The sequence below is a fragment of the Marmota marmota genome, unplaced genomic scaffold, assembly GCF_001458135.2.
Source record: "Marmota marmota marmota unplaced genomic scaffold, marMar, whole genome shotgun sequence".
Taxonomy (NCBI): Eukaryota; Metazoa; Chordata; class Mammalia; order Rodentia; family Sciuridae; genus Marmota; species Marmota marmota.
The window spans coordinates 20,693,504-20,705,081 of NW_026000240.1; the positions used below are offsets into that span (position 1 = coordinate 20,693,504).

Sequence of the window (11,578 nt, forward strand, 5' to 3'; positions counted from 1 at the left end):
AAAGATCTCAGGTGTTTGTGTAGAAGGTAAAATGATCAGATTATGAGAGCTATAACTTCATCAGTAGATTAATCCATTTGATGGATTTATAATTGGAAGGGTCTAACTGGTTGGTAAATATAGTCAGGTAGGGTATGGCTAGAGGAAGTAGGTCATTGGGGGCCTATGTTTGTGTATTATATTTTGTCCCTGGTTCCTTGCTCTACGCTTTCAGGCTGCCATGAACTGAGCACCTTTCTATTACCATACCTTTCCATCATGATGTTCTGCCTCAACTCTGGTGCAGAGCAACGGAGCTGGCCAACCATGGACTGAAACTCTAAAACCAGGCGCCAAAGCTCTCCTCTAAGCTACTCTTGTCAGATATCTTGGTCACAGTGCTGAAACACTTCCTAATGCAATGAGCTTGCATATTCTGCCATGTTGTTTTCCATTGCATTTCCTCTTCTAAGATCTCTAACAATCAATATATGTTATTTAATCACCTAAAAAAATGACTCCAAATATCATGGGATGAAAACAAGTAGTCACACAGTAAATAGGGTAACTGAAAGTTTCCCTTACTTTTGATACTTCAACAAAAGATGTAAAAGTTTGATTCAAGAATGAGAATCTGACAATACTAACTAGTTTTGGAAGAGTGCCCCAGGCCCCCAAACTTATTTGTTTCCTCAGTTGATTATAAATGATTATCCTATGAAGTGCAAGGAACTGGAAACAACAAAAAAAACTTAAATTTTCATGCTGAATCATATTTTAGCAATTTCACTTAAGCCGCAGGAGTTTTCTAAAAATATCTGCTGAATGCCTCTCCCCCTGGCTAAAACTACTTTACAGAGTTACAGAGGTAAAAGTCATTGGTGGCCAAGCACGCTAGCTAGCTAGAAGCCAATTATTTAATTCTGAATGAAGTTCCTTCTTTCTCTCTGGGCAAAACATCAATGTTTATTTGTTATTGTGACATAGTTTTATAGCACCTTACAGCTTTCAAAGTGGTTTCTCATCCGTTACCCCAACAGTCCGGTAATTTTATAATGAGTGAAAGAAAGTATTCTGTTTTTTAAATGTGGAAAGTGTGTTACAGATGGTAAATAATTTGTCTAGTTACAACTGGCAAGAATCAAAGAAGAGATTCAAACTTTCAGAAACACTTGAATTCATTTTAAACAGTTCAAAGACACCTTTTTTGGTCTTCTGGTGCGGGGGAGTACTGGGAACTGGACTCACTGAGCCACATCCCCAGTCCTGTCACATTTTTTAGAGACAGGGTCTCACTGAGTTGCTTAGCACCTCACTTTGGCTGAGGCTGGCTTTGAACTTGTGATCCCCCTGCCTCAGCCTCCCAAGCTGCTGGGATTACAGATGTTTGCCACCACACTTGGCGGACCTTTTTAATTTTTTTAAATTATCTTTTCTTAAAGAGCATCAGAGAAACATCTTTCCCTTGGGAACAAGTGGATATCAGGTGTTTAAGATATCTATAACAACACTGACTTTTTAATGGAAAATAATAGTGCTACAGAAAGATAAGAATTATCCACAAAATTTCATTATATCTAAGAGAATATCAGTACCTTTACCTTCATAAGACCAAAATATATAGCTTCTAGTTTTGATGTATTTCCCCAAATACTTAAAAATAATTTGTCTGACAATCATAACATGTAAGGTCCACACAAATATATGGTGTGCTAGTGGTAGTAAAACCCAGGCTCAGTGATGCATGGAAGTAGCTTAAGCAACTGACTGAGGCCCTAAGCCACTCAACGAACCCTGTCTCAAAATAAAAAATAATAAGGGCTAGGGACAGGACTCAGTGCCTCTGATTTTAATCCCTAGTACAAAAAGCAAAACAAAACAAAAAACCTCTAAAGGATTGTCTTTGATAATTATTGATGAGACAAGTGGAAACCCTATCTTCTAAGGCAAATCTCAAAAAGAAAAAAAAAAAAAAAGCTAGTGAATATGAGTATATTTTCCTCACCATTCCTTCTCAGGATTACTAAGTCCTTCTTTAAAAATGGAAAGATGAACTACATCAAGATGACCTTAGGGTACTGTGAATATCATTAAGTAATTAGGGTAACTAAAAACATTAAAGACATAAGAAACTAATAATCTTAGTGGTTTATGTAGATGAGAGACCTCAGGTTTTGAGATTATAGGTAATAACATTTTTAAAAAGAAAGGATAAGATCTTAATTCTTTCATTTTCTACCCCTCCCCCCCCATGTCTTTTTCTTAACCCTTTCTCTTCTATTTTACCTAATCTGTTAGGGTTCTTCTTTCTCTTCTGGCCTTCATAAGTCTTCCCATCCTCCAATTTATAATAATGAAGAAAATGCATATGGTTTAAAAAAATAAAAACAATATGAGCTTACCTTTGACCATACACTTTTGGTCCTTAAAAATTATAGAACATGATAAAGTAGAAAAAATGTTCAAGCCAATCAGAACTCAGAAATTAAGCCCCAGCTATAACACTATTTTTGTGATTATGGGAAAATATTTCAAAACAAAATGTTCTTTTCCAAAATTTAGATTTACAATTAAGAGTGGACATCAGTAAACTATAATTTGCTTAGTACAGAGTACATATTTTATGGCTTTGCTACACATTGAAGTACAAAATAGTGAATGAGGTTACCCAACACATTAGGCTTAGGGTTGAGTTGTTTAAATTTCTTTTTTTTTTTTAAGTTGATTCCCTCAACCAAGGATACAAAGTGACAATTGTGTTTCCTTTAGTTTCTTTTAGTGCAGAGGTTCCTCCTTTTTCCAGCAACTTGGTAAAGAAAACCAAGTTATTCAGGCTGTGGAATTGGCCATGATCCTCAATTTTGTTGGCCATACCTCCACCACATTCTTTAACATGTTCTTCAGTGCTGTGTACTTCCCACTAATGGAACGATCTAGGGGTTTGATCAGATCCTAGGTTTCTGGGTTTTGGCAAGACACTGAGTATTTTCCATTGAGTCTTATTGGAAGAGACATTGCTGTAAGATCATAGGAGGTTTGGGGGTTACCATCTGGATCCATCATATGTTCCTCCTCAACTAAAAGCTTCAGCAGCCATGAGGATCATTGCTTAGATTTGTCAGTGCTTCAGGAATTGCAAACTGAAGATATTCTAACACTCCTTCTGAATACATTAATTGTATAAATATATTAATTATATAAATATCCTATAAAATTTTGTCCTTGTCATTTGATTATCTTGATGTAAGGCAGGATAATTTTTTTTTCCCTCCAATTTAACAATTTTCAAAGGAGATCAAGTTGATTATTGTATTGGTTGCTGCTTTTAGTATCATTCTAAGTTTCAATTCCTTTCAGTTATTATCCTTATTGATCATAAAATTGCTCCCTCTATATAGCCACTGGTCAGAATCCCTCCCGTTGGATCTGGAGCAGTGGTATTTGAGAGATTTCCTGCTTTGGTGATACTGAGGTATGACTATAAATTTTTTGGTGTGAAACAGTATTACAGTTTTGTTGGAGGAGAAAATGTCTACCATATACATATGAATGAAACGAAATAGCTCACTGAAATATCTCACATCTGCTTCAAAGTAAGCTAGGGCAAGAAAGTTGGGGGTAGAGATGAAATGAGTTTGTTTTCATGTTGATAATCGTTGAAATTAGTGAAATAACAGATTCTTATTGTTCACTGTTTTCTTTTACACATCTGAAAATTTCCACAAAAGTTTTTCTTAAATTCCATTTTAATAAAAGTTAAAAAATCACTATTACAGAAAAATTAAGCACACACAAACACACACACCCCACATACACCCCTTACATTTGGCTCATACCCAACCAGATTTTCAAAAAATTATTTTTTTAAAAAAAGGCATGCAAGATAAAAAAGGAACAACCTCAAGAAAAATTTGAATCTGAACAGATAGTCTGAAAAAGAATGATTCTTAAAGTATTCTTTATTAAGATCATTAAAAGTTGTAGAAACAACTTTATATTATAAAGGCACAGGGAGACAGTTCTGATAAAATATTCAAATTAAACAGTAACTTACAGTACAAAAGACAATTTTAATGCACATACAAACCCCAAATGTCTGATTCAAAAATATTTTACTGCGTCTATTAATGGGCAATGATTAAAAATATAAATTGCTGCTGTATAATAAATATCTGATAGTGAACATCTTGATAGCAAAGTGAACAAAATATTTATTGCTTTTCACATACATATTTTTCCCTGTAATTTAAAATTCCTAATTCTTTTACTATCTTCTCTTCAATCTTTTCCAAAGATAAAAAGAAATTTCACATGATCTCATGAAGGGGAATGGTAGTTGTAAGAAACTACCTCAAAAGCAATCACTGCTGGCAGTGTTCTCTCACTCACTACTCTGCAACTGCAACCACACTCACTCCTCCAAAATGTAAGAGAACCGTTTGCTAAATCACAGACAACTCCTCTGCAACTGGCATTCTAAGATTTGTAATGAATACTTATCAAATATAAAAGATGTTCTGTTTTGGAATTGTGAATTTTATTTGTAATGCTGAGTAAGAGGTGAATGTTGGAAAAAAGATTTTCTTATTCCCACAAACACTTTCCAAAGTTGTAAAAAGTCAACTTAGTAATATCTTCAGCACTTAAGACATTTCATTGAGAGCTATGCAATGTACCGATGTATAAAAATTAACATAATGCAATCTATTTCAAAATGAAGATCTCTTGCCCTTTTTCTTTCAGTTTTTAAACTGGAATTAAATATTGATTTCATCTGCCTATATGTGTGTGTGTGCGTGTGTGTGTGTGTGTGTGTGTGTGTGTAGCAATCTAATTTTAGGTAGTGCAAGTAGAATTTCTATCACAATAATCAAATAATGGGAAAGCATCATACTAATTAATGCTTTTACAATGTAAGAAATACCTACATTAAAATACTTGATGAAGTTACTTAAACATGTCTATGTTCAGAAGATGTATAGCAGCTACTAATGTGCCTGGCACAGAGTTGATGTTCAATAAATAGTTGCTCAATTAATGAAAAAGCAAAACTTGGCTTTGGTTGTGCATAATTAATTACTTTTTTTTACTTAGATAGTCAGTCTAGAACTAACTACTGCATACTACACCAAATTTTGCTGTAAACAAAATAGCTTCAAACAGAAAAATATTACCTATGTTAGTGATAGTCAACTTATAGATTTTTTTTTTTAAATAGACTACAAAATTCACACATTTGTTAGTTTTTATCCACAGACTGAGTTTTGATGTTTAGCAATTGGAGGAAGCCCCCAGTGGGCAGACTAGCTTCATGATAAAAATTACTGGTCCATAAATAAATAAAAGATTCTAATACCTGATTACACTCAAATTATGACTATCATGTTAATTCTGCAAAACTACCAATGAATATCTTTAAGTTACATATTCTTGAAAGCAGGAGTTTAATTGCCAGGGAGATTTGATTTTAATAATAGCAACGATACTGGATAAGAAAGGTAGGAAGGTGAATTCTATTTTAAATTCTAAACATAGGACGAAGTCTAAAATTTCTTTGGCATATGAATTACTATCTTGGGTTAGCTGAATTTTTTTAAAATACTGGTTTACTTATTTCTGAACCAAAATTACCATCAAGGTGTAGATTGCTAGTATATAGTATACACTTGTTAAAGCCATTTAGTGTGACATTTTGCAACATATGCTACACTTCATGTTCAGTGTACATTATAATTATTGGCATAGAGGGATGTAACTTTTAATAACCTGAAATGATATCATGCAATGGTAAAACCACAGGTGAGGGGAAAATTATTTACATAATAAAATATTCAGCTTTCTGAAAAAACAGAGTAAACCTGGGAATCCTGCCCTAACAGTAAATATGTACCGCATAGCACTGAATGAACACTAATTAAAATTTAAATGAACATCTACAGTAACCTGAATGTGTAAAATTTAATTTAAAAACCCATAAAAACGGCGGGAAAAAAAAAAAAAAAAAAAACCTATACACCNCCCATAAAAACGGCGGGAAAAAAAAAAAAAAAACCAACCTATACACCAGAAGGAAAAGGGGCCTATAAAACAGGCCAATCTAACTTGACATTCAAAGTAAAATGCAAGAGATTCACAAAATCATGATAGTAATGCAAACTAAGTTACCAAGTATCCTTTGATACACAGCCAACATAACTATCAGACTCATTTCCAATAGCTTAACAATATTCATTAATCCACCCAGGCAGGGGGGGAGGGGGACAAAGCAGTCAATGATACCTCAAGTTTCCAAAGTATAGGAACATACTTATTTGCAGAAGCATCATGTGAATTTTGAAGTAATGTCTTATTTTGATGGATGTTAATGTAAGATCTATCAGTGCAAGTTTATCATCCTCTGAATGTAATACTTCCAAATTTAATTTTTCCAGATAGTTTTTGGTGGTTGTTTTGCCAGTGCTGTTTAAATGAAGAAAGGAAAAAAAAAAAAGTTCACCATAGACTACCTCACATTGTTACTTAATTGTGCTAGATATTCCCGCAGTTCTTTTGCTGCCTGGAATCTGCCATAGCGCTTCTTTGGGTTGGCACACTCATCCAGTAAGGCCTCGAGGCGGCCATCTTTGGCAATTTCACTTGGTGGGTCATGGAGGAGTCCTCCAGAAGTGCCACGCCAGGTGGCATGTCTGGATAAGAGGTTTTGACAAACAGCATAATAATTGTGGTCCACAGTAACACGGGCACAAAGAATTTCTTTTGAAAATGATAAGCAAGCCTCCTTATCACAGTCATCAAATTTGCTTTCATACCATACATCCCAGTTTTCAGGTTTATCTGTGAAAGACGGAAAAACAAAGAGAAAAATACATTTTAAAATAGAGTTCTCATTGCTTCCCAAAATAGGACATTTCACTATTTAACATACAAGTATGTACTTTACACTATTAGGCGGAGAAGTATATTATGATTTTAAATACTTAAATCACATATTAATTCACATCAATATTTACCGGGAGTTCTTCAGTGTCAACAGAGAACCAGACAAGGTTCCTATCACTCACAGGTTTAGTACAGTGATTTTTCCATCATACATAGAAAGAATCAAAATATGACAAAATGCTACAGGACTGGAGAGGATGTAGCATTTCTGCCCGCATGGAGAACATCTTATTTTAGGTCTTAAAAGAAACAAGGGAAAACAGCATTCTAGGCCCAGGGTAAAGTATATGCAAAGGCACATACTAAAGGGATTGGTCCAGTTGGTCAAGGAAACTATGAGAAGTTTATAGTAGATATAGTGTGAGACAGGTATCTGGAAAGGAAGTACAGATGAGGCTGGAGAAAGATACTGTAACTTGAGCAATCATGACCATGACTTGTTTTATAGAAAGATAGTTCTTGCTAAAGATCAGAGACACTAAGATGATGACAGCAACTAAAGAAGGCCCAGTTTGGAAAAATATTTGACAGGTAATTAACAGGTAAGAGTATGTGTTAAGTTTAAGGTTTTAACTGGATCAGAAGGTAGGTGATAATAAAGTGTCAATTCTCTATAATAGAAAGAAAACAAAGTAGCTATAAGGTATTCAGGAGGGCTTGTGACACATGTAACTAGAACTAGACTGGAACTGTATGAGGTCAGGGGTATAATACCCATATTGTTTGCATCCATGTGCTATATGGAGTCAAGGTTTGAAGGACAAGTCACAAGCTTTATGTGGAAAAGAAAAGAAATTTAGGCAGATGAAACCATTTGGGAAAACCCAGAAGTAAAAAGATTCATTTGAGAAAACAAAAGGCCATAATTCCTGAAGAATCAAAGGTAAAAGAAAGAGGGATATTAAAAATGAAGCACGACAGGACCAACTCACACAGATCGTGCCCTGGTAAGGAATCTGGATTTTACTTGAAGCACAATAAGAAGCCATTAGATCATTTACAAAAATGGAGAGATAAGATCTGATTTGTTTTTCAAAAGTTGGTATTCTAGATGACAGCAAAGGAAGAAAGGATTTCAAGAAGTTGTTACTAATCAAGAGTCACTTTCTCAACTTACTATTAGGTATTTGCTAATGGCAAAGAAGATATCTAAGTCAGATTCTAATCGGTTAAGGCAATGAACAGAAACAGAAGTAGAAATAGGTAAATCAGCAAAATTAAAAAAAAAAAACAACTGAAAAGCAAAAAGTAGCAGAAAAGGCTCTCATACAAACTTGTTTATGTGGAGGTAAAATAAATTGGATATTAATTGGAGTGGGAAGTGAGCTATTTAGAACTATTGTTTAAAAAAGAGATGAATTTTTTTAAACTAAGTTTATATGATAAATGGAAACACACTGAGGGAGTTGCCCCAGCAAAACTTCAATTTTCCTGTGAATAAAAAAAAAATCATTTATTAGAAAGTAGATTGAAGAGGATAAATAACTAGATAGGGGCCTTCTGTAAAAGGACCCTATATAGAAGGTCCAACTATGAGACATTTGAGAAGAGTTGACCAGAGTTTAAATAGCACTAGAAAAATGTTCACTATATGAAATTTAAAAAATATATGTTATGATTGGATTCATCCAAGGTCAGCAATTAGCTGGTATAAAACTGAAACCATTAATCCAGAAATGTCTGCATACAATGAAATACAAAAAATTATTTTTACAAACATTGGAATAAAAATTTCAAAAGTTCAGGCAAACTGTACAACTCTTCGAACACATTAAAAATAAGTGAATTATACATTAAAAATTTTTTAAAAAGAGCCTGGTGTAAGATGCTACAACCACATTCCAACAGGGCATTCACTCCCTATAGGAGGATTTTCATAGCAAGTTAAGAAATAAAAAGAAAGTAGCTTAGTGAGCACACAATCAAAGCAATTAAAACAAGCAAGTGCTTAACAGTACTGTGCTAAATCATGCAAAAAGTTAGTGTAACCAAATATAATATTATTGTATTAGCTGCATTTTTCAGATGCCATAAATTTGCAACTTCTATTAATCTGAAGGTCCATATATCCCTTATATATCAGGGGAGCATATGGGATTAAAATATAAGATCCTTACCATGGACCAGAAACCCTTTGATTCCTTTTCCTAACTGAATTGGTTCTAAAATATAGACTTTAACACTTTAAAATTCCTATGGCATTTAATTTTCAAAATAGATCAGATATTATGCCAACCTATCATATAGAGAGAGCTCACAAATAAAATGGAGAGCAAACTTCTGGGTAAAATGTAATAATCAGAACGTCAAATTAAAGTCAGAGTTGCAGTATTAGGAATGGTTAAGAACAACAGAACATAAACCATTGTTTTAAGAGACCCCCACAGAAAAATGAGGCCTCCATGAAAGTAGGACAGTCTCTCTGGTAGATTTTGACAAAATAAACTTAATTCTGCATTAGAGTCCTAAACCTTAGAAGGTAGCACACTGTACACAAAAGACATACACACACACACACACACACACACACAAAGAATATTTGTAAAGATATTAAACTTTAAAGATATTTACTAAATATGGGGAAACTGTGACTAAGAATATAACAAATAAATTAATATTTGTTTGCTGACATTGGTTATGTAAAGTAAAGAAAGATGCAAGGTTGCCATCTAAGGAGGAAATTTAAGGTTTGCTTCATATAAAAACACTGTTTCAACAGAAAAATTATAAACAAAACAAATCTAAAAGTTACATACTTACTTTGTCTAATTAATCTTTTGTCAGCAACCAAAACATTTTCAGCATCCACAATGATTACCTTCCCATCTCGAGGACCAACTGCAAAATTGTCAAAGCTGACATCCAGGAGGTAGAGTGCAAATTCAAAGTCATTGTTTGTAAGCTGCTCGGCTATTTCCATTAACTGCCAGGCAAGGTCAACTCGTTTCTCCCATGGTGCATTGAAGTAACTCCAAAGTTCTTCTCCAACATAATTGACAGCCACCATTCTTCCACAAGCCCCAAGATATTTTGCAAATGGCCAACCTTCATCAGATGGAAAACTCTACAAAAGAATTAGCTTACCATTATAAGAGATTCTAATGATGACATCCTCTTAGTAGAAATTACTACTAGAAATCACTGAATTTTCTTGTTATTGTCAACAGCTCATTAGATAAATTTATTTTTTTTCTACCTCATACCATTGCAATGGACCTGAAAAAATGTAAATGATGAACTTTCTATTTTAAGTTAAAATAAGATTTGACAAGATGTGCTTATCCAAAATTTCTAAACCAAACTTACAGATCAAAGACAAGACACTGTCTTTATCGCCAAATCTGAAGTATTTACACTTTCCTGTCATCTTCTTGACTCAGGAAAGTGAAATCAACCAATCATTCTAGTGAGTGGACAGTAGTGCAAATCTATTACCAACCATTATTTACCAGGCACAATGTACTAGGCTATGCTGATAAAAAGAGTAAAGAATTAGTTTCTTGAGCTATAGGCTCTTATTTTGGAAGACCAGACAGAAAACCTACCAATTAATTAGGGTACCTGGTTCTGGCCCTAGAGAGCATTTAACAGGGGCCTTAGGTAATCCAGAAAGAGGGGTAGAATTTAGGGAAAGACTCTTGGGCTTTTAACTACATCCCGAGGTGAGGAAGGGACAAACTGATCCCTATCAATTCTACCTCCACTCCAAGCATCTTTGGCTAGTCTTGTTTTCCTTTCCCCAGCCACAACATTTTCTGTTCACCTTGGCCCAGCCTCAAAATTATTTATTTTCATAAGTTTATCAAGATTTTTCCAATGGATATTGTTTTAAATCAAAAGAAAAATCTTCCATAATCATAAACAAGTCATTTTCAACTCAAGTAAAATGGTAGTTTATATGTAGAATACTTTCTACTGCTAAGCACCAACTACAAAATGAGCATTGGAGGGGAAAAGAAATATAGGAAGTGTTATCTTAGACAACTTCTTAGATAAGATCACAAGATCGGAGGTATTTTAGAGCCATTTCCTCTGCCTCCAACTTTTCTTTAGGTTGGAAAAGAAAAATGATGAGATGTTGACATAGCCACTATAGGGAGTGAAGGTGAACTGTGAAGACAGTATTATATATATAACCTCATAACAAAACACTTCGGGAAGAATATAAATGTGGTTACTTCCATTGCTAAAAATTGAACAATCTACATATACTTAAAGAGTTAGAGGCTCTTTTTGTGTCTCTTAAGATGCAATATTAATTTTACCCTGAGCTTTTGTCAAGACATAATAATATCCTTACGTTAAAATTTTTATCAACTATAAAACAAAGAATATTTTTACAACTAATTTTTACCCATAATTTCCCATTTTCAAATTTCTTTTAGGTATTGAGAAAAGTGACAGATTGCTCATGTTCAAAGTGATAAACTGGTAACCACACATTGTTTTCAACTTTTTCTCCCAATTTAAAATACCTCATTGACCTTGACATTTTGGTTAGACAATGATAAATTATTTAACTATTATCCAGAGGTACTCATGTATAAAGACCCTGACCCAAAAAAAAGGAAAAACACTAAAAATATGTAAATATCTGAAACAAACTAATTTTGTCATGCAAAAACTAAAACAAAGACTCTTCCATACACTATTGATATAT

The 11,578-nt window shown here is 33.9% G+C and overlaps 1 protein-coding gene across 3 annotated transcripts; it reads right to left on the reverse strand.

Annotated features, from left to right (window-relative positions):
• Nucleotides 1-3,920: 3,920 nt before the first annotated feature.
• Nucleotides 3,921-10,281, reverse strand: Dipk2a (divergent protein kinase domain 2A). 3 transcript variants are annotated; one of them, XR_007344205.1, is made up of 3 exons: nt 9,679-9,982; nt 6,036-6,813; nt 3,921-5,987 (listed from the first exon to the last, which is right to left on the reverse strand). XR_007344205.1 is itself a non-coding variant. In XM_015486977.2 (2 exons), the coding sequence occupies exons 1-2, from the start codon at nt 9,923-9,925 to the stop codon at nt 6,482-6,484; spliced, it is 579 nt and encodes a 192-aa protein (XP_015342463.1). In that variant the 5' UTR covers nt 9,926-10,281; the 3' UTR covers nt 6,380-6,481. The 3 variants fall into 3 exon arrangements, 1 of the variants encoding a protein (XP_015342463.1); XR_007344204.1 differs by having other exon boundaries at nt 6,032-6,813; XM_015486977.2 differs by lacking the exon at nt 3,921-5,987 and having other exon boundaries at nt 6,380-6,813; nt 9,679-10,281.
• Nucleotides 10,282-11,578: the final 1,297 nt, after the last annotated feature.

Coding starts and splice junctions, on each gene's coding strand:
- Dipk2a (XM_015486977.2), bottom strand. CDS start 9,925: ATGGTGGCTGTCAATTATGTTGGAGAAGAACTTTGGAGTTACTTCAAT. Junction 6,814..9,678: donor CAAAAGATTAATTAGACAAA/GTAAGTATGTAA, acceptor CGTCTTTCACAG/ATAAACCTGAAAACTGGGAT.